This window comes from Lagenorhynchus albirostris, chromosome 14, assembly GCF_949774975.1.
Source record: "Lagenorhynchus albirostris chromosome 14, mLagAlb1.1, whole genome shotgun sequence".
Classification (NCBI taxonomy): domain Eukaryota; kingdom Metazoa; phylum Chordata; class Mammalia; order Artiodactyla; family Delphinidae; genus Lagenorhynchus; species Lagenorhynchus albirostris.
Genome location: NC_083108.1, coordinates 54,383,907 through 54,406,491, shown reverse-complemented (window position 1 = coordinate 54,406,491; position 22,585 = coordinate 54,383,907). Strand labels below are relative to the sequence as shown.

Sequence of the window (22,585 nt, the reverse complement as noted above, 5' to 3'; positions counted from 1 at the left end):
TATTTATTTATTTATTTATTTATTTTTGGCTGCATTGGGTCTTCGTTGCTGCACATGGGCCTTTTCTCTAGTTGTGGCGAGCGGGGGCTACTCTTTGTTGCAGTGCGCGGGCTCCTCATTGCGGTGGCTTCTCTTGTTGCAGAGCACGGACTTTAGGCAGGCGGGCTTCAGTAGTTGCAGCTCACGGGCTCAGTAGTTGTGGCTCGCACGCTGTAGAGCACAGGCTCAGTAGTTGTAGCACATGGGCTTAGTTGCTCCGCAGCGTGTGGGATCTTCCCGGACCAGGGCTCGAACCCGTGTCCCCTGCATTGGCAGGCGGATTCTTAACCACTGTGCCACCAGAGAGGTCCCTTTAAGTGATTATAAATGGTGTTGCATATCTAATTTCAGTGTCCATGTCTTCATGCTGGTATACAGAAATACAGTTGATTTTTGTATAATCTTATATCCTGTGACTTTGCTGAATTGCTAGTTCAGGAATTTTTTGCAGATTCCTTGGGATTTTCTATGTTGGCAATCATGTCACCTACAAATAGGGACAGTTTTATTTCTTCCTTCTCAATCTGTATGCTTTTTGTTTCCTTATTGCACTGGCTAGGACTTCTAGCACGATGTTGAATAAGAGTGGTGAGAATGGACGTCCTTGCCTTGTTGTTAGCTGTAGGTTTTTTGTAGATAATCTTTAACAAATTGAGGAAGTTCCCTTCTATTTCTATTTTTCTGAGAGCTTTTATTAAGAATGAGTTGTTGAATGTTGTCAAATGCATTTTCTGCATCAATCGATAAGATCATGTAATTTTTCTTCTTTAGCCTATTAATATGGTACTACATTGATTGACTTTCAAATTTTGAACCAGCCTTGCATCTCTGCAAGTGGAATACCCCATCCAAGTAGAATAAACTATTACATATTGGGGAATTATCTTGTAACCTAATGTAAACATGACTCCTAGACATTCAGGGCTGCTGCTAGCCTATGTAGTACTTTTGCACAAATGAGAAAAAGGTGTCCCTTCCTCAAATAAAGAATATGGCCAACTACCTAAGCCCAACTTAGAACCAAAACCAGGTAACTGCCACAAATAAGAAGAAAACACTGGGCTTCCCTGGTGGTGCAGCGGTTGAGAGTTCGCCTGCCGATGCAGGAGACACGGGTTCGTGCCCCGGTCTGGGAAGATCCCACATGCCGCGGAGCGACTGGGCCTGTGAGCCATGGCCACTGAGCCTGCGCGTCCGGAGCCTGTGCTCCGCAACGGGAGAGGCCACAACAGTGAGAGGCCCACATACCGCAAAAAAAAAAAAAAAAAGGAAGAAGAAAACACTTAAAGCCCTGAAAATTTAGTTTCCATCTAAAGGAACTCAGGTATAATTGTAGAATCATTATTGGTAATATTTTAGGAACCATGGGAAAAGTGCCAAGAAAAAAGTAAATATTATCTCAGTTTTTCCAATGAGAGGATTCTAAAAATTGAAAATAGTTAATCTAACGTAAATCCTTGGGGAAATTTCAGAATGAATTTTTAAACAGATGGTTTGTGATGATTTAGAAAATAGGGAGCCAGCACAGATTTACTAAAAAGGAATATATAGGACTGCCTGTATTTTCCTCTCTAAAATGGTTGAGACATATCAGAGGAATGTAACTGCATTTAGGATAGCGTTTAAAGAGCAGATCCCAATAGGCTTGCAGGCAAAAATTGAAATCAGAGAAGCATGGGCTGGGAAATAGAGGTATAAGATAAAGAGCGTAACAGCAAAGACTGTATTGTTAATAGACTGAGCCAACTCAAAAGATCATAGATTTGCCCACTCCTGGTCAATCATTTTACAGGTGATTAGGTAAGAAAATACACGGCATTCTTAAGGGGAAGGCACAAGGTAGTTAAGACTACAGAAATTAGATAGATCGAGCTTGCAATTCTAAGTTTACAAACTTATCAGCCTCAGTTTCCGCATCTATAAAACAGGAATAGTAATGCTTCATAACTGTTATAATGATTCATTATGTTGGTGTGCTAACTAGATAAGATATTATAGGTAAAGCGTAGAACCTTGTAGCACTCACGGATTTGGGGTTTTGTTATGTTTGCTTCTTTGCTTCTGTTATCACATTTGCTGGGGACACAACTGGCAAGAATAGCTGATATATTGTGTATATTGTATGGGGATGACAGGATTAGCCTTTGGTTTCAATTTCACAGGGACGAAAGGGTCAAAAATCGTAATGACTTAACACCTTTTGAGGTGAAGATCTAGAAGTTGCGCAAAGGGAGCTTACCAGAAGCTAACAGTGTGACTATATGCCAAACTATACAAGCTTTCTCAGACTGCACCCCAAGATGATTTTCTACAGAACAGACAGTAATAGCCATTCTGTATTCCACACTTGTCAGTCTATATGTGAAAGGCTGAGTTCGGTTCTAGATGCTCTGTTGTCAAAGAGAAAGTAACAAATTGGACCAACCTTAGGGACGAGTCATCAAGTTAACGGAGATCCTACAGATCTTGACCTAAGAGAACCAGATAAAGGGGGCGTGTCACCAGGAGGCTTAGCTGGGGCACGACAGCTGTGTTCTAATCAGTTGAAGACTGTTAACACGGAAGACGTGTCTTCTTTGAGATCTTTTGATATGCCCGTAGTGAGTGTAGACACAAAGCATTTGACAATGAGGAACAGAAGAAAACCAACATTAAAAGAATTATTTAAGACTCTGTCTTTAGTTGCTTTTTTGTCTTCCTAAAGTTAAGTCAGAATATGAAGCACTTTATGAAAAATCTATCAAAGTACTTTCACACAGGCTTTAACGGCTCCAATGTGTCAATGTCAACTTACATCTGCGTAAGTACATCTGTTCTGCCCTGACAATTTTTAAATTGAAAGAAACACTCTGCCTTCAGCTCAAAGCAGCATTTACACCCCTCCTCAGAATCATCACTGTGGGCTCTTTACTAACTAGTACACTTCAGTTGTCATCCCATCTTCCTTAGTGATGACATTATTTCTTTCCTTAACCAGTTCATAGACTGACTCCTGTCAACAGTCTTTCTGCAATCTCTAACTGCTTATAGAATCATGTTCCAGGATGTCTTAATCATGGCAATAGCATTTATTCTCAATAACACTGTACCAAGTTTTAATTATTTTACTGTTTTGCAATCACGAGAGCAGTAAAATTACACTCAGATTTATTACTATACTTTCCACCAAATAGAAGAATCATTTTTCTGTTTTCAGCCATAGCAATAATAGTTAGTTCCTGAAATACTACTATATTATTTTGTGTCCCAGAAACTTACTATAAATGATCAACAGAGTGTCTTTTTTTTTTTTTTTTTTTGTGGTACACGGGCCTCTCACTGCTGTGGCCTCTCCCGTTGTGGAGCACAGGCTCCGGATGCGCAGGCTCAGCGGCCATGGCTCACGGGCCCAGCCGCTCCGCAGCACGTGGGAGCTTCCCGGACCGGAGCATGAACCCGTGTCCCCTGCATCGGCAGGCGGACTCTCAACCACGGCGCCACCAGGAAAGCCCTTCTACCCTCTTCTTGAACATGTATTAAAAGCACAGCACAGACTCTCTTGAAGTTCTGCATATTTGTCTCTGTCTGGAGACTGACGTTATCAAAGGCAGGAATCTTGTGTCCTCCATAGCATCTAGCACAAGCGTTACGAATAGTTGGCATTTGATTCGTATTGTTTTAAATCTAATGTTGCACAGTCTAGAGAATCTAGGGGAAAGAATGTTTGAATTCCAAGTGTCAGAAGAGTCTAAATGTGATAGATAAACATATTTGGCTCACTGGAAGAATTACATTTTATGTTGAAAATTTCCGTGGCTGATGAATTATTGTGAAAAGAGCTGCACCTTTATTTTGCACAAGACCCACTTTATAACTAAAATGAATGATCCCAGCTTATAGCAGATGGCTTTGCACAGAGTTAGCCTGCGCCTCTTTGATAATCTTCCCAGTAGAGCAAGTCAACAATCCCAACCCTTATCGGTTTTTTTCTACAGAGCGAAGCTAATGGAGCAAAGAGTAATCCCCAAGATTATTTCCTCATCTCCTTTTTACTGCACCCTGGACTTCTAAGAGATAGCAAGGTCCAGAACACTTGACAATGCCGTGTCTCCCAGAAATAAGGCTGACATTCGTCCCCCATATCAAACATTTATGGAAGAAGAACAACAAAGAATATAGCAAGGGACCTATAGGAGTTTGTTCCTTCGGTTTGTATCTTAAACTATAAAAGTTGCCCCTGTGTCTAAGCTGTGCTCTTCGGCTAGGGCTAATCAGATGGTAAAATGGATTGCTTTATGAATTTACAATTCTAAGAAATAGAAGGGGGCTTCCGTGGTGGCGCAGTGGTTGAGAGTCCGCCTGCCGATGCAGGGGACACGGGTTCGTGCCCCAGTCCGGGAAGATCCCATATGCCGCGGCAAGGCTAGGCCCGTGAGCCATGGCCGCTGAGCCTGCGCATCCGGAGCCTGTGCTCTGCAACGGGAGAGGCCACAACAGTGAGAGGCCCGCGTACCGGAAAAAAAAAAAAAAAAAGAAATAGAAGGAAAATGAAACGTTTAGGGAACAACATGGTGTTGTAAAAGAAGTTTGAAAAAAGGACTCTATGTGGCTAGCAATGAATCAGTCTGTTTTTCTGGGAATGTCTTAACTTCTGTTTTGAACGATGGTTTTTCTGTATATAGATTTCTTTGTTGACAATCTTTATCTTTCAGCACTTTGAATATTTCATCTCAATGCCTTCTAGCGTCCATAGTTTATGATGAGAAGTCAGCTTTTAATCTCATTGATCATTCCTTGTAAGTGGTGAGTCATTTCTTTCTGCTTTCAAGATTTTCTCATTGTCTTTGCCTTCTGATGCTATGGCAAGGATATGGTTATGTGTGGATCTCATTGAGTTTATAGTATTTTAAGTGTTTTAAGCGTCTTACGTATGTAGATTAGTGTTTTCATCAAATTTGGGAAGTTTTCAACCACTAATTCTTCAAATATATTTTCTACCTCTTCTTCTGGAACTCCAATTACATGTATGTTGATGTGTTTGATGGTGTCCCACAAGTCTTTGAAACTTTATTTTTCTTTATTCTTTTCCTGTTTCTCAGGCTGCATAATCTCTCTTCAGGTTTGATTTTTCTTCGAGGGGCTTGCTGTAAGCCCCTTGAATAAAATTTTCATTTTAGTTATTATTATGTAATTATTACTAGGAATGAGTATTTCATTTCAGAAAATAATTATTTTCAACTCCAAAATTTATTGATTCTTTTTTTTTGTTATATCTCTCTCTTTATTGATAGTCTCAATCTGGTGATACATAGTTGTCATGCTTTCCTTTAAATCTTTACACATAGTGCCTTTAGTTCTTTGAAAATATTCATAACTGATTTAAGGTCTTTGTCTATTAAGTCCAACATCTGGCTCCCTTCAAGGACATTTTTTATTAGCTGCTTTTTCTCTGTATTTGCTCCATAATTTCTCATTTGTTTGCAGGTCGCATTATTTTTTGTGGAAAATCGTACATTTTAGATATTATAGCAACTCTTGAACCAGCTATTCCCCAATTCCTTTTTATCTAAATCTTTATATTGAAAAATAAAACATGTATACAAAAATCACACAAAATACATGACTTAATGAATTATCATAAGGCAAATACCCTTGAAACTACCATCCGGATCAAGTGTCTCCCTCTCCTCAAAAGTACCCACTCTCTGGACTTTTATGGTAATCATTACCTTGTCTTTGTTTATGGTTTTATAATCCAAAGTATCCTTCCCTTAATACTATACTTCATGTTTCCCACTTCCTGAATTTGATATATATTTTGAGTTTCTTAAACTCCAAATTTCCCCCTCCATCCTTTCTCTCCCTCCCACCCCAGTTTATTTTATTCATTTTGGTTGTCTGTTCTACCTTGCTACTGCTTATTCTTTAGCAACTTGCCTGGACTAGCTCTTTAGATTATGCATTCCCTACAACATGTATCTACTGACTTCTCTGCTTCCTATTTTTAAATTCTTGCTTTTATTTTTAAACCTGGCTTCCTTGGGTTCACCCTGGGGTCATCATAGTTTAGTGATTAGCCAGTGATTGGTCAGAATATTTTCTAAATACTTTAAACCAATAAGTCTTCCACCTTTTGCCAATGGCATCTGTCTATGAAGGCACACTTTCAAATTTCAGGAAGTCTACAAATCAGCCTTAGCTTTCAATTCCTGCTTATGCAGGGTTTCAAGGTCAGCCACAGGTGAGTGACCGAAGTCCTTTCTTTTCTTAGGTCTTTTCTGGGCATGTGCACAGCCTTGTGCATATATGAAGCCTTCTAGGTTCTTAAGCAGCACATCAAAACTTTTAAATATCCTCTATAGCCATCAAATTTTCCAGGTCTTTCTTTTAAATTTTGGGCCAGGCTCTTGTTTTGCTCCAACTGAAATTATAACCTCAGGTAGCTATGATGTTAGCAATTTCAGCCAATTACTACTGTTTTTGGTAACAACCTGGGATAGGGGTTTTTCCACAGAATTGAGCTCCCCGTCAGATCAAATAGTATCAACACTCTGGGGATGGGGCTTTTCCAGGGAGGTGAGAGACCAGTCAAAACATCACCATGCACTGAAGATGATGCTTTCAACCGAGCTCCATGAGGTGCATCCCCTGTGTTGGTTTTGAGGCTTCTGTGGTGTGTGGCTGCTATGCCAAGGAGCTGAGGAGCACGGGAATGGGGGTGACTACATTCAGTACTTTTTCTTGCATAAATAATTTTCAGTTTGTTCTCTGAGTTCAATTTCCAGAGTTCTGTAATGGTTGATGTTGCCAGTAGTTCTGCAATTGCTTTTGTGTAGACTAGGACTCACTGAGGTCCTTCCTCTGTCATTCCAGAAGTCCCACTTCATATGTGAAGTTTCTTGCTCTGTTATCTTGAATAATATTTTCCTATAAACCTTTACGGTCATGAGAATTGAAAACACCTATGCCAACACGAAAATTTGAACATGATTGTTCATATCGGCATAATTCATAAAAGCCAAAAAGTGGAAACAAACCAAGTGTCTGTCAACTGATGAACGGACAAATTAAGGTATAAATCCATGCCGTGAAATATTATTCAGCCATAAAAAGGAATGAAGTACTGATACATGCTACAACATGGATGAACCTTGAAACCATCATGATAAGTGAAAGAAGCCAGTGGGAAAAAGCCACAGATTATATGATTCCATATGTATCAAATGTCCTGAACAGACCAAGACAGAGACAAGAGGTAGATTAGTGGTTTCCAAGGGTTAGTAGTAAGGAGGAATAGAGAGAGACTAGTAATGGGTACAGGAATGTTGACAGGGAGGGGGAATGAAAACATTCTAAAATTAGTGGTTACGGTTGCACAACTCTGTGAATATACTAAAGACCACTGAACTGTACCTGTTAAAAGGGTGAATTTTATGGTGTATGGATTTTATCGCAATAAAGCTTTTTAAAATCCTTTATAGGGTCTTTAGCTATAAGTAAGAGAATTTTGAAATTTTGGAAACTATTTCAGGTCTAGAGTAGTGATCAACTGAGTTCCCCTCTCATTCATGTATGTATTCATTCGTCGATTTCATGGGGTGATTCATGGGCAGTGCCTGGCATAAAGGAAGCACTCAGGTAGGTGTTAGTCATCATTAGTCACTTTAAAAATGTAAGGGCTAGTGTGCCACTGCGTAACAAAATGAATGAAATACTGACTCCACCTCCTAAGAACTCAAAAATCTAAGGAGTACACAGACATGTAAACAAAAAACTACAACAATGGCAAAAGTGTGTGACACAGAAATATAAAAGACACTACAGGAGTACAGATGGAGAAATAGTTTATTTAGTCAGAGAGAACAAAGGAGGCTTTCTAAAGAGAACTGGCTAGAATCCCATTAGACTCAGTGATCTGGAATCATGATTCCAGATTCTCCCGGCAATAGGTGCTCTAACACCTAGTGACCTGATAAATGAGTTGAAGTAAGAGTTCTGTGGGTAGAAAGTGGAGGAAGAAGTGTATTCCAAGCAAAAAACAAAAACAAAAAAACAGCATGTGCAGAGATAAAGAAGCATGAGAGTGTATGCATGGAACATGTGAGGAAGTAGCAAAAGGTGATACCAGAAAAGTAAGTACAGAGTTTAGACTTTCTCCCACCGATGAAGAGGATTCACAGAGGACTTTTAAGCAAGAGAGTGTCCTAATCACTAGCAAGAGAAGAGAGATGCACTGGAGGGAACAAGACCGGCCATAGGGAGCCTGGTTTGGGAGGATCAAGATGAAGGCTGAACTAAGGAAGTAATGAAGCAAGAAGGGTGAGGAAGATGTGGAGGAAAGGAATTGTAAGTGTAACCAGGAATCAAAACTGAGAAAATTTGATCATCAACTGGATTTGGACAATTAAGAGGGAAACAGGATAAACACCTGGATATTTGGTTTGGTTGACAGGATAGATTTCAATGCCATTCATCTCAATGTGGAATAAATAAAAAGGAGCAAATTGGAAAAGGTAACATGTTCATTTGGGGGTTGTGATGAGTATTTGATACCTGTGGAACACCTGGGTAGAAATGCACTGTTAATTGGAAGTTTAGTTTTGAAGGTTAAGAGCTATGGGCTACAAATAGATCTGTGAGCTGTCAGGATAAAGTTAGTAGTAGAAGCCACTGAGCAGATGAGGTTGTCCAAGGAGAGAATGGAGAAAAAATGAGAATATAAAGAACTATAAATTCTTAGGGAATAAGAATATTTGAGGGCAAGGGAGAGGAATAGGAACCCCCATGTGAGTGCAGGCAAGATTCCCCAAGATATAGGAGATGGGAAGAGAATACAGAAGTCAGGGAAAGACCAAGGTTCCGTCTCAATTACCTTGAACATGACATAACTCCTTGAAACCATGGTTTCCTTATCTGTAGGTTGGTATTAATAATAACTAAGTGGTTTGTAAATGGTAATAAATGTCAGCTATTATTATAAAGTAGAAATAACTCAAGAGTTCAGAGCTGCCAAAGTGAGCAACTTGAATGCCACTTATACTTTCAGAAGGACTATAAAGGCATCACACATGAAGTTGCTGAGAAGAACGCTGGGCTCGGTTTTACCAAAGCAGGTTGACCAAAAGAACACCTTGCATTAGATCCCCCAAAACTAGTAACTGAGCAGTGTCGCCCACTAAGTACCATTTTCCACACTGAGGCCCAAGGAATCAGAGCCTCTCAGTTGAAGCCGTGAATGCCTGTGAGAGCGAATTGATAACAGAGTCACGACCAAGGACAAAATACTCTCATCTTCAAAACAGAGCAATTGGATTAACCCCAGAGTCAATAAAATGTTTCCTCTGAGTCCTATCGAATAACCTGACATTTCAATGCTTTTATAAGACGGAATCAAGGCAAAGTGGGAAAAGAAAAAAACCCAGAAATTAGGATACAGATCAATCAGGAAGATGGTCCATCACCTCCAGAAATTCTCCCATTAGAGTCACAGAGTCATGAAGCATTTCCTTCTCTGGAGGAAAAAAAATTCAAACCCTCTGAAGTTATATTTTTTCAGCTTTATTATCCATTCTGACAAACTTGTATATATTTATATATATTATAACGTGTATCTATTATAACTGACAAAATGGTATATACTTAAAGTGTACAATGGATAGTTTGACTGCATGTTTTTTGAAATGATTACCACAATCAGGTTAATTATTACCTCCATCACCTCACCTTTTGTGTGTGTGTGGTGAGAATGCTTAAGTTCTACTCTCCTAGCAAATTTCAAGTACATGACAGTATTATTCACTCTAGTTACCATGCTGTACATTAGTTCCCCAGAGCTTATTCATCTTGTGGAATTATAACTTTAGTGACATATTACAGGGTTAATCATTTTCTCTTTGGGGACATTAATTTAAAATGTTGTGTTCCGGACAGAGAAAACAGACTTGTGGTCCCCAAGGGAGAGGGTTGGTAGAGGAGAGATGGATTGGAAGTTCGGGATTAGCAGAGACAAACTATTATATAGAGAATGGATAAACAACAAGGTCCTACTGTGTAGTACAGGGAACTATATTCAACATCCTGTGATAAACCATAATCACACAAATTTATATATATATATATATACACATAGAGAGAGAGAGAGAGAGAGAACTGAATCACTTTGCTGTACAGCAGAAATTAACACAACATTGTAAATCAACTATACTTCATATAGGTTATTATCACTATTCTTTTCCATTGTGGTAAATCAACTATACGCCAATAAAATTAAAATATTTTAAAACATTAAAAAAACTATACTTTAATAAAATAAAAATTTTGTTTAAATGTTGTGTTCCAAGTATTATTGCATTTTCTCTTTTTGCAGTGGCGCTCTTACTGATACACTAGCCAAGTGTGTTTGTCTAGCTGCTCCACAGCCACCTAAGGGCGTCGTCCCACCTTTGGGTGCAGTTAAAGGACATGATAATGAATGGGGCTCAACCAGGCCAAAATGTCAGTTCAGTTGGGATAAGCCATGAGAGGTTCACTTAGCATAAGCAATCTGGGGAGAAAGTGAAAAATGATGGATGTCATTTGAATAGGCTAACACTGATAAAGAATTAATCTTACACGAGAGTTAATATTTCTGAATAGGCACACTCCTTTCCTTCCTAGCACATCAACTTCCTCTTGAGGTGAAAATAATCACTGCATTCTTTTCTGGAATTTCTTTCATGACTGTTTCAGCGTCAGGAGCACATGTACATACTGTACCCTTTATGTTGACAGCTGTGGGCTCTGCTCTCTAAGTGGACAAGATAAAAGAGTTCATTTCCTTATATTCAGTGTATCATTAAAGAATGCATTGTTTTATCAGGAATGACTCACCAAGTAGAACTATTCAATCTCTTCTGAATGATTTTTCAGTTTGGAATTTGGGAATTATGCCTTATTTCATAACAAGCGGCCAGGGTGAATGATTATTTCAATGATGCTTCATTTCTCCATCTCAGCCAGCAGACAGACACTCATTTCTCAAAACATTGGGTTTTCACTTCTTTTGAATGGAGATCATTTACAAAACAGCCACCCCCAATGCTGCCCTGATAACCGCTTGGAAGAGCAGCATTTTTTATGTTGGCAATATCATTGCTCTGGGTCAGGTTACAAAATAGCCAAAGAAACACATTTGTCACCTCTCAAGTTCTATGTGAAAGTGAACTTTAGGTTATAAATGCTTCCAGCTAAGTCTCTCTTTTCCTAGAAGAAATCTCAAAAGGAAAATTTATTCTTCAGTTTATTTGTTTTTTGGCTGGGATTTTTGGCATGGGCGTTTATAAAGTGGTCCATGGGGAATCTCCATAATGGCACAGGGTCCAAAGGGAACACTGCTAGAACAATCAGTTTCTCTTTTGTGGTAGTAAAGTACATAAGAGGTTTCCTTTTGATGTTAAATTCTAGATCTGTTCTAATTTGTCCCCTCCTTCAGTGTAGTTGCAAAAAGTGGCTGTTAATCAAATCCTCAGTTTTTAGTATAAAATTTATAGATTAATTTAGGGAAAGTTTAATTTTTTTTTTACAATATTGAGTTTTCCCTCCAGGAAATTTGTTTTCCTCTTTTATTAGGACTTGTTTATTGCCCTCCATTTTTTTTTTTTTTTTTTTTTGGCTGCGTTGGGTCTTCATTGCTGCGCTCAGGCTTTCTCCAGCTGCGGTGAGCGGGGGCTACTCTTCCTTGCGGTGCACTGGCTTCTCATTGCGGTGGCTTCTCTTGTTGCAGAGCACGGGCTCTAGGCTCGCAGGCTCAGTAGTTGTGGCGCACGGGCTTAGTTCTCCGCTGTATGTGGATCTTCCTGGACCAGGGCTCGAACCCATGTCCCCTGCATTGGCAGGTGGATTCTTTTTTTTCTTTCTTTCTTTTTCTTTTTTAACATCTTTATTGGAGTATAATTGCTTTACAATGGTTAGTTTCTGCTGTATAACAAAGTGAATCAGCTATACATATATATATATATATATATATCCCCATATCCCCTCCCTCTTGCATCTCCCTCCCACCCTCCCTATCCCACCCCTCTAGGTGGTGACAAAGCACCGAGCTGATCTCCCTGTGCTATGCAGCTGCTTCCCACTAGCTAGCTATTTTACGTTTGGTAGTGTATATATGTCCATGCCACTCTCTCACTTCGTCCCAGCTTACCCTTCCCCCTCCCCATGTCCTTAAGTCCATTCTCTACGTCTGGCAGGCAGATTCTTGACCACTGCTCCACCAGGGAAACCCTGCCCTCCTTAAAGCTTTATCACTTTTTTCAAAAATTTCTGGTACATTTCTTTTTTGTAATTTCTACTTATTTTATAATGTTTTGCCATTCTGAATGAGATTTTTTTAATTAAAATTTCTACTTGGTGGTGGAAGTATATAGAAAAAGTATTAATTTCTCAATTTTTACCCTGTATGTAACTATTTGGGGATCACTCTTATTAGTTCTCATACTTTTTCAGTTGATTTTCTTTTACCTTCCAGCTAATTAACTGTATAATCTGTAAATACTCAAAGTTCACCTTTTCTTCACAATATTTATATTCGTATTTCTTTTTTTATTTTTTCTAATTTCATTAGCTAGGATCTCCAGAATAATGATAAATAACAGCAGCTATATTGGGCCTACATCTATCTCCTTATCAACTTTAATTTTTAATTGCAAGCAATGTTACAGCAAAAAATTTTTTAATTTAATAATGAAAGAAAAATCACCCTGAATCCCACGTGAAAACAAACTTTAAAAATTAGTAATAAGGCTTCCCTGGTGGCGCAGTGGTTGAGAGTCCGCCTGCTGATGCAGGGGACACAGGTTCGTGCCCCAGTCCGGGAAGATCCCACATGCCGCGGCGCGGCTGGGCCCGTGAGCCATGGCCGCTGAGCCTGTGCGTCCGGAGCCTGTGCTCCACAACGGGAGAAGCCACAACAGTGAGAGGCCCGCGTACAGCAAAAAAAAAAAAAAATTAGTAATAAACACAGACATAGAAAACAAACTTGTGGTTACCAAAGGGGAAAGGGGGGAGGGGGATAAATGAGGAGTTTGGGATTAAAACATACAAACTACTATACATAAAGTAGATAAACCACAAGGACCTATTGTATAGCACAGGGAACTCTAGTCAATATCTTGTAATAACATATAATAGAAAATAATATGAAAAAGAATAGATATATATGTATAACTGAATCACTTTGCTGTACACCTGAACCTAACATAACATTGTAAATCAACTATATTTCAGTAAAAATTTTTTTTAATTACTAAAAAAATAATTGTTTGTACGTGTATAGAAAGGGTAAGGAAGGACATACACTGAGCTGCTCTGGGTAGTTCTTTCAGGGGAGTGGAATTCTGGAGCAGGAATAAGGAGAGTGGAGACCCACTTTCTGCTTTGAGCACTATGGATAGCTTGGCTTTTTGCAAGGAGCAATTTCTACTTTTATAATTTTAAAATGCATCTGGGACACAACATTATAAATCAACTATACTCCAATAAAAATTTTTTTAAAAAAGACTAATGTCAAATAGCAAAAATAAATAAATAAATAAAATATATTGGGGAATTTATTAATACAGTTGAATAGTTCTGAATTTAATATATCAAATATGAATACATTTAATAAACAGATGTATTACCTTAAGTATAAAGATATTGTATGCTAAGGCTTTTTTCATTTTGCAAAAATATTGACTTAATAAAGAAATATGTGTTCATAAAAAATAAAATAAAAAATGCATCTTGGAAAAAATCTGAAGAGTATAAAATTGCAAAGATTTGTCTTTGGATATCAAGATTTAGATATGCGCACATATTTAATGTCTAAAATTTAAGTTTTGATCACTAAGTTATATCTCAACTAAATGAGATCAAGATTAGATAAATAGATGATAGAAAGATTGATATAGTTATAGATATATAACCACTTGCTGTTACTAGAAAGTCCAAAAACAGAAAGATGGCACAGAAGAGAATTGGGTACAAAGGAAAAGCTTGCAAATTACACAGGGCAGAAGTCCGGGGCAGGGCAGTAGCAACTCTACTCTCCTTCCCAGGCTGCCTTGGAAAAGGCAATATGATTGACGAAATTATTTCCTGGGCTGAAAAAATTATAATTGCTCTCTGATGTCATCAGATCTCAATGATTTCCCATCAAACGTTTTCTTTCCTAGACCCCACGGGGGAGTTTAGCAACCATGGGAGGGCATCTCTAGTATTTGCCCCTGTGTGTAGGGTGCCACGTCGATCACAGTCCTACCCTATCTTATTACCGCCTGTGTGTTAGAACAGGACTAAACCCACACTTTTCGTTGTTCTCTTTCAGGATCTCCAATGAGCACTCCCCCAAACTCCAGATCCGGAGTCACAGTTACTTGAGGGCGGTCAGTGAGGTCTCCATCAACCGAAGCCTAGACAGCCTTGACCCTGCGGGCCTGCTCACATCACCAAAGTTCCGCTCCAGGAATGAGAGCTACATGCGAGCCATGAGCACCATCAGCCAGGTGAGCCCTGTGGCTGCATCTGTGAACTGTACCAGGGTTGGTGGATAACAAGAGGGCATGACGTGAGGAGGCTGACACCCCCCAGCATGATGCTGATGGGTCTGGCAGGAGGTCAGGTCTAAATGCGGCCTGGTTTGGCCACAGGGGGCTCCTGGTACCAACAGTCTAAAAGCAGAGGAGATGGATAAAGCACATCAGGGGAGTCCTTGGAAATTCCTTAGCAGTCAGTTGGCACCAACAAAGTAGTCATTAAGGAGTTGTTGGACGAGGCTTCGGTTGGAAAGATGTTTGAAGGATAGAAGGACAGGGTAGACATCATTGGCAAAACCAAGGCAGTGTCAAATCATAAAAGTATTAAGCAGGTAATCAAGACAGGGACCCAGGCACGGGAAATGAGATACGATCTGTTTAACCCCAACTGGATCCTAGGTGAATACTGCATCTCGGTTATAAGACACAAGCCCACTTCTAAGAACTGGTACCCAGAACTAGGGATGAAGACTCAGTAAAGGTGACTTAATGTTGCACCCGAAATATTCAGCTAAAGTTTCTTGATGGCTCTCACTGATGGTCTCAGAGAATGTGGGAGAGGGTTAGGCTGCCCAAACCAAGGGAGGGTTGAACCTAGGACTCCTGGAGGGCCTGACCCTGCAGCTTTCAGGGGCCACCAGGTGAGCAGGAGGTGGCTCCAGGGCTTCCTCTGGGAGGACAAAAAAAAAGGGTATTTTTTTGAAATAATATTTAGGAGCTCTGAATTTTAATTTATATCACAATTTTTAAAACTAAGTACCATACTATTAACTCAGCTCATATGCAGTGAGCAAAACACTGGGCCAGATTTTGCCAGTCAATGGTGAATAATGCCTAATTCCTGCTCCCCAAGTTTACAGTCTAAAGGAGAGCATACAAAAAACGTAAAAGTGCTGTAAATAACAAACGTTGTTTACCTGAACAAAAAACTCTGAGGTATGGGCTTCCCTGGAGGCACAGTGGTTAAGAATCCTCCTGCCAATGCAGGGGACAGAGGTTCGATCGCTGGTCCAGGAAGATCCCACATGCTGTGAAGCAACTAAGCTCATACGCCACAACTACTGAACCTGTGCTCTAGAGTCCACAAGCCACAACTACTGAGCCCACATGCCACAACTACTGAAGCCAGCGAGCCACAACTACTGAGCCCATGTGCCTCAACTCCTGAAGCCAGCGAGCCACCACTACTTAAGTCCTTGCACCTGGAGCCCATGCTCTGCAGCAAGAGAAGCCACCACAATGAGAAGCCCACGTGCAGCAACAAAGACCCAATGCAGCTAAAAATTAATTAATTAATTAATTTAAAAAAAAACACTCTGAGGTAGGTAGGGCAGGAATTAACCATAAGAGCCACCTTTATTGGGTCAGGCACTGTGCCAACTGCTTCATATTTTCATAATATTAGTTCTTATAAACACATTGTAAGATATATAAGTAACCAGAAGTTAAATGGGACTTTCTTTGTGGTCAAAAAATTGTCACCAAGATCCCACATTGAATGAGTAAAAGGTGTTCAGTACCCAGGATTCTAAAGAGGGAGCTTCTAGGCATAGGGTCTAGGAATATGCATTTTAACAAATATTCCAAGTGATTCTAATAAAGCAATACATTAATAAAGTAGTACTTATTAACGTCGTATATATCTGAACTTTGAAAATGCTGGCCTAAAGCCTATTCAAGGAATAATGAATTCTCAAGTGTAGTTAGAGCTCAGAATACTTATAGCAATGGGAAGTCTGTTCTGAATTTTGTCCTGGGGACGTTTTTTGTACATGGCCTTCCATGCAGAGCCCAGGGGACTGGACTTTATTCATTAGGAATGGGACTGATTGAAGATTAATTAAAGCTTCAGCTTTTAAGCAGGCAAAAGATATGATCAGAACTTTGGTGGAGGATAATTAATCTAGCAAAAAAAATGTAGGGAAGATTGGAGAGGATGAGAAAGAGGCTAGAGGCAGAGAAGCCAGTTTGAAAGACACTGTGATCATCAAGGTGAGCATTACTACTGCTGCTGCTGCTGCTGGTGGTGGTAGTGGTGAGGATAGTGGTGGAGATGGTGGTGAGGTGATAATGATGGTGGTGGTAGAGTTGGTGGCAATGGTGGTGGTAGTGGTGATGGTGAAGGTGGTAATGCTGGTGGTGGTGATAGACTAAGCACTGAAGCATCTCTGATCTGTCGGAGTGAGACCCCGAAATAGGACCACTGCTCTCATTTTGGCCCTACCATCAAAATAGAGCTCCCTGCTCTAAATGAATTCTTGTAAAGCAAAGGCAGGGACCACAGCAAGGCTCCGAAAGCAGGGTAGGGCAGGAGTCAGGGAAAGCTGACATACTGGATTCCAGGATTTGCCGACTGTACATTTCCTTACTTTAAAGTAATCTCCAAAGGGAATTCCCTGGCAGTCCAGTGGTTAGGACTCTGCACTTCCACTGCCAGGGCCCAGGGTTCAATCCCTGTTCAGGGAACTAAGATCCCCCATGCCGCACAGAGCAGCATGCAAAAATGAATGAATGAATGAATAAATTAATGTAAACTCCAAGAGTATGCATACCTATTTGTGCTAGGTACTGCTGTCCAGTGATACCCACTATCCCAACTCTTAGGGAAATATTTGGCGCCTCATTTGGTGAAATTTGGACTTGCCTTGTTCTTACTTTTTTCACAGTAAACAATACAATATTTAAAACGTCTTTAAGCTTATCTTTATTCTGGACAGGCTCATGCTCACATAGCCTTCCAGAATTGCAAAATAGTCTACAAATCCCAGGTGTCATACCTGCAGAATACTTCGGTGGGTTTAGAATATTTCGTTGGAAAATGTTTATACACATTTACTGCTTTCATAATTTTACATGGTTAAACCAGGAGAGCAGGTCACTTCCCCATCAGGACATGCATCTACACAGCTGCCTGCTTTTAGTCCCTACTCTGTAGATCTGACCTTCCTTGAGACAGTGTCACTTCCTGGTGACAACTTAGTAAAGTATCAACAAATCACTGAAGAGGCATATGTGGGCCTTGATCCAGGGGTGGGTCAAGTCTGCAATTCAGTGGCGTGATCATTTCGCCTTAAGTAAAATACAGAAGGCAGAGCCATCCTAAATGGATTCCTAATGACACACCATTTTTCTAGTTCCATATTCAGTTTTCAAGTAATAGAGTATCGTGAAGGATAATTTCAAGCTTTCTATCGCAGTCCCAACATTGTCATTATTCAAAGGGAATGGTTTCTTCTTCAAAGCAATCCTACCATACATACTCTAGGCTTTTCAAAAAGTAGTTGGTTTTTGTGATGTCGGATATATTCTCTCTTATAGATCTTTAGCAGCAGCTCTAGTAGTATAGAATTTAAGTACATTATATCCTATTCCTCCTTAAAACCTGATATATTGATATATTATTCATCAAAGGCTCCTAGAAACATCAAAGTAAAATGTTATAAGCCAAGAAATTGGTCTAGAATAACTAAATTGTTTGTTTCTGCCATTCATACCTTAACAGAAATGAAACATTCTTAAAAACAGACTGTGCTTGGATGATAGAGAAAAACTGAACCCCTTTTTACATGTTTATAACCTTTCTATATTTTTTTACTATATATACATCTAATAAAACAGGGGCTTTTAAAGTAAGACTTGAGAAGAAAGAATTATAGAAAGTCACATTTTAAAATATATTTGGTATAATAACTGTCATTTCCAAATTAGTTTAATTTACATCTCAATTTATTTCAAGTCCAAACCTCAAATATCTTCATCTGGAATCGTAAACTAGAAGCCCACAGACATATTTTGTCCAGTAACGTGTTGAGTTTCCACAACATTTTTTAATTTTTTCTTAAGAGGGACTCCATTATCTTTATTTATTTTTTAATAGTTTTTTGGCCATGTTGGGTGCTTGTTGCTGTGCGCGGGCTTTCTCTAGTTGCAGCGAGCAGGGGCTACTCTTCGTTGCGGTGCACAGGCTTCTCATCGTGGTGGCTTTTCTTGTTGAGGAGCACGGGCTCTAGGAGAGCAGGCTTCAATAGTTGCAGCACGTGGGCTCAGTAGTTGCAGCACATGGGCCACAGGGTACGTGGACTTCAGTAGTTGTGGTCTGTGGGCTCTAGAGCGCAGGCTCAGTAGTTGTGGCGCATGGGCTTAGTTGCTTCACGGCAACTCCCGGACAAGGGATCGGACCCATGTCCCCTGCATTGGCAGGCAGACTCTTAACCATTGCACCACCAGGGAAGTCCCACATCGTTTTTAAAACACAAATGTAATAGGCAGTTATTGTGCTCGGTGGTAATACCAGCAGTTTAGTTGTGATTTTTGACCTAGATCATCCCTTCACTTTATATATATAAAGAAATGGAAACTCAAATAAATTAAGCATCTGTCAGCACCCAGATAGTCAGTGACTGAACCCAGAAAACCCAGGTGTCCTGACTCCTAACTGGCAAGTTTCTCCAATGTCTGCTGGAATTGGGGTATGGGTGGCAATAATAATGCCAATAACAGTAGTAGTAATTATGAAAATGAGAATAATAGTTACCAAGTATTGCTTACCTGATATAAGCTATAAGCTTTGCATATTATCTCATTAATTTCATAGCAACTATAAAGATCATTTTTTTAATTTATCAAACTCAGTCTTAGAGAATTAGAGTAACTTAGCTCATTCTTCCCACTACACTATCTCACAAAACAATATCTAGTATTTATCGAATGCCTACCATGTGCCTTGAAATGTGCACTTGTATATTTCATTTTTTTATCCTTAAAGCATCCCTATGAGGTAGGTATTATTATACGCATTTTAAATGAGGCTCAGAGAATTCAAGCTAATTGCTCATGATATCATAGAAAGAGCATTAAACTACTCCTTCTTTCCATATAGAAAATAAATCCAAATGAATTTAAAATCTGAGCACTAACACAAAGTGACAAAAAATTTTAAATTAGGGGAATATGTGTACGATATTATGGTGAGAATTATAACTTTTAATAAAATAAGAATTATAGAAAACATAAAATAAAAGATAGACATCTAATCTAACTAAAATTCAAATATTTCTGTGTAGCAGAAGACATCTTAAAGTTAAAATTGACGGGGGAATATTTAAACACATCAAGAAAAAAACTTAATGTTCCAGTTGGCTAAAGTGTTTCTACCAATTAGTATGAAAAGATAAACAACCTAAAAGAATTTGGGGCAAAGCTTATGAAATAGCAAATCAAAAGGGAAAAAAGTACCAAGTCCAATAAATATAGGAAAAGATGTTCATATACACTAGTAGGCTGGTGAAGATAAGCTGAAATAGCACAACATCACTCTTGACCTATCAGGCAGCAAAAACAGCTAATACCCAGTACTGGTGACCATGTTGAGAAATGAGCTCTGACTTCCTTGCTATTGGGGATGAATTGCTACAATTGTTTTTGAAAGTAACGTGGTAAAATCTACAAAAGGTAAAATAAATCTTTTGGCACGGGAATCCCACTTGTGTAACTTTATAATACAGAAATGAAAGTACCAGAATATAAAGATAAACAAACAAGGAAGTTGGTCATAGCATGGCCTCCAAGGACATACTTGAATCATCATCTGCAAAGAGTGGTTAAATAAATTATGGTCCAATCACACTATACAATATGGCTTAGTGTCTGAATCTCTCTGAGTCTCTGTATAAAAGCAGACAGAGCAACTAGATAGAAAAACTAAAAATACATGGACAACATTTACAACAAAATCAGACGACAAGATATTCCGTGAACCCAAAATGTAAGTAGATAGGAACAAACCACCAGTAGCCATAAGCCTGTGTTGCATCCACATCTGTGCTGGAGAACACAGAGGAAAACAAGGACTTTCTTGATGGATGCGAGTAAAGCAGAAGGAAACCAGCAGCAGGTAGTTTGGAGGGGTGGGGTATGTATTTGAGAATAGCAGCTGAAACTGGGAAGGATTTGCCTTCTCTAAGAGCAGGTAAATTCAAGGGGCCTGCAGTAACATCAGGAGAGGTTGGGAAAATCTGAGCCTATGTATACACTGGAAACCAACCAACCAGTTTTTCCTTCAAGAAGAGGGCCCAGTTCTCAGAAGAAACAGCTGGGAATAGAATCAAATACAAGCAAGATAGAGATAATAGCAAAGAAGAAAAGAGAAGGTTCAGGTAAAAGTTGGGGGAAGGAACAAGAGAATCAGGAAATCTTGGAAAGCAACATGATGCTAAAACAATAGAAGAGGAAGCCCTGTGGAAAATTCAGGGGGAAAATCCTGAATGTATCACCCTCTCAAGGTCAGAAAAACTAATTTTACTGAGAAATGAGGAAAAAATATCCACTTTAAATCACAAAGTCACTATAATAAAGAAAAGAGAATAAGGAGCAGAATAACATTCCTACAGAAATGAAAGCAGGACAGAAAGACACACCCACAAAATAGATCAAAACTGTAACACACTCTTTCAAAATAAGCTAAAAAACATTAAGAAAATAACATAAGACATGGGAGGAAAAGATATATCTGAATTTTCAAAAACTTAAAAATGATGCCACAGAACTCAGGAAAGAATTAGAAGTAAAAGAAAAATCATTTCAGAAATGAAGATTAGACTGAGGGAATAGAGGAGCAAGTGAGTGAGACATTTTATACACTGAGAAAAATAGAACCTGAAAAGGAGGAAGAGTTTTTAAATCAAGAAAAAAAAAGAAGAGTTAAAAAGGATTCAAGAGAAATTGATAAATATGGAAGATAGGCAAAGATTGATCATAGAGATAATAGAAGTCTCTGAAGAAGATAATCAAATCAAAGGACCAGAACAAATAATAAAACATTAAAGAAAACATCCCTGAAATAAAAAGATTCAAAAGAATATACCATGTACCTGAGAAACTGACCCAAAACAATAAATACCAAGACATAGTCTAGTAAAATTACAGGATTTTGAAGAATTAAAAAAAAAAAAAACACCAACCCCCCCTTTGGACTTCTAGACAAAAAAAGCAAGTGACTTAAGAACAAAAATTATCATCAGACTCTATAATAACAGTAGTTTATGCCAAAATAAAATTGAGTAATATGTTATTGTAGCCAAGGGGGAAAATGGGAACCAAAGATTTTATATCCAAAAAAACTGACTTTCAACTATAAAAAGCATGGGCACACTATTAAAAGCAAGGATGAATGCAGGGAATACTGTTTCCATGAGCCCATCCTGAGTCATCTACCAGACAGTGAGCTTTAGACAACCCAAAAGACCAAATGTAAGAACTAGTGGCAAATAGATGCGTGACTTTACTTCTGGACTCTCCATTCTGTTCCATTGGTCTGTATGTCTGTCCTATGTCAGTGCCAAACTGTTTTGATTATTGTAGCTTTGTAGTTAGTTTTGAGATCAGGAAGTATAAGTCCTCCAGTTTGGTTTTGGAAATTATGATGTATCACTGTATTTTTCTTCATGTTTCTTGTTCTTGGATTCCAACAATGAACACTAGGAGTTTCAGAAAGAAAAGAGAAAACAGAAGGAAGGCAATTACTAATGAAATAATGGTCCCAGAACTGAAAGACATGAATCTGCAGGTTGAGAGGGCCCACACAGTACCCAGCAAAATGGATGGAGAAAGATCCACACAGAGAATGCCATGGTGAAACATTAGATCATTTAGTACCTAAAAGGGATGGGGCAAACCAGCTCACATGGAAAGGCTCAGGAATGAGAAAGGCATCCACTTGCTCAATCATAGCACACATGGAGGCTAAGAGACAGGAGCAAAGCCTGGAAACATCTGAAGGAAAAAGGGATACAGCTAGAATTCTAAATGCAAGCATGCTCTCCCTTAACAGTGGAGGTGGGGTACAGACATTTCCATCAATGTGAGGTGGTGCCTTCCCAGGAAAGCACTGGAAGATGTGCTCCACCAAAAGGAGGGAATAAAATTAGGAAGAGGGAACAGGGGCTCCACCACAGGCTAGATAATAAAGGGCACCCCTGGGATGATGGGGAAGGGAGATCCCAGGACGGCAGTGGGCT

At 39.2% G+C, this 22,585-nt stretch overlaps 1 protein-coding gene across 12 annotated transcripts in view; it reads left to right on the top strand.

The window, feature by feature from the left end:
• The window catches only part of DLGAP1 (DLG associated protein 1), a 320,739-nt gene that overhangs the window by 131,798 nt on the left and 166,356 nt on the right, over positions 1–22,585 (top strand). For all 12 annotated transcript variants that reach the window (XM_060120890.1, XM_060120889.1, XM_060120900.1 and 9 more), the window contains one exon: positions 14,363–14,540. In XM_060120890.1, coding sequence (XP_059976873.1) covers positions 14,363–14,540 — 178 coding nt within the window. The remainder of the gene's footprint in view (positions 1–14,362; positions 14,541–22,585) is intronic.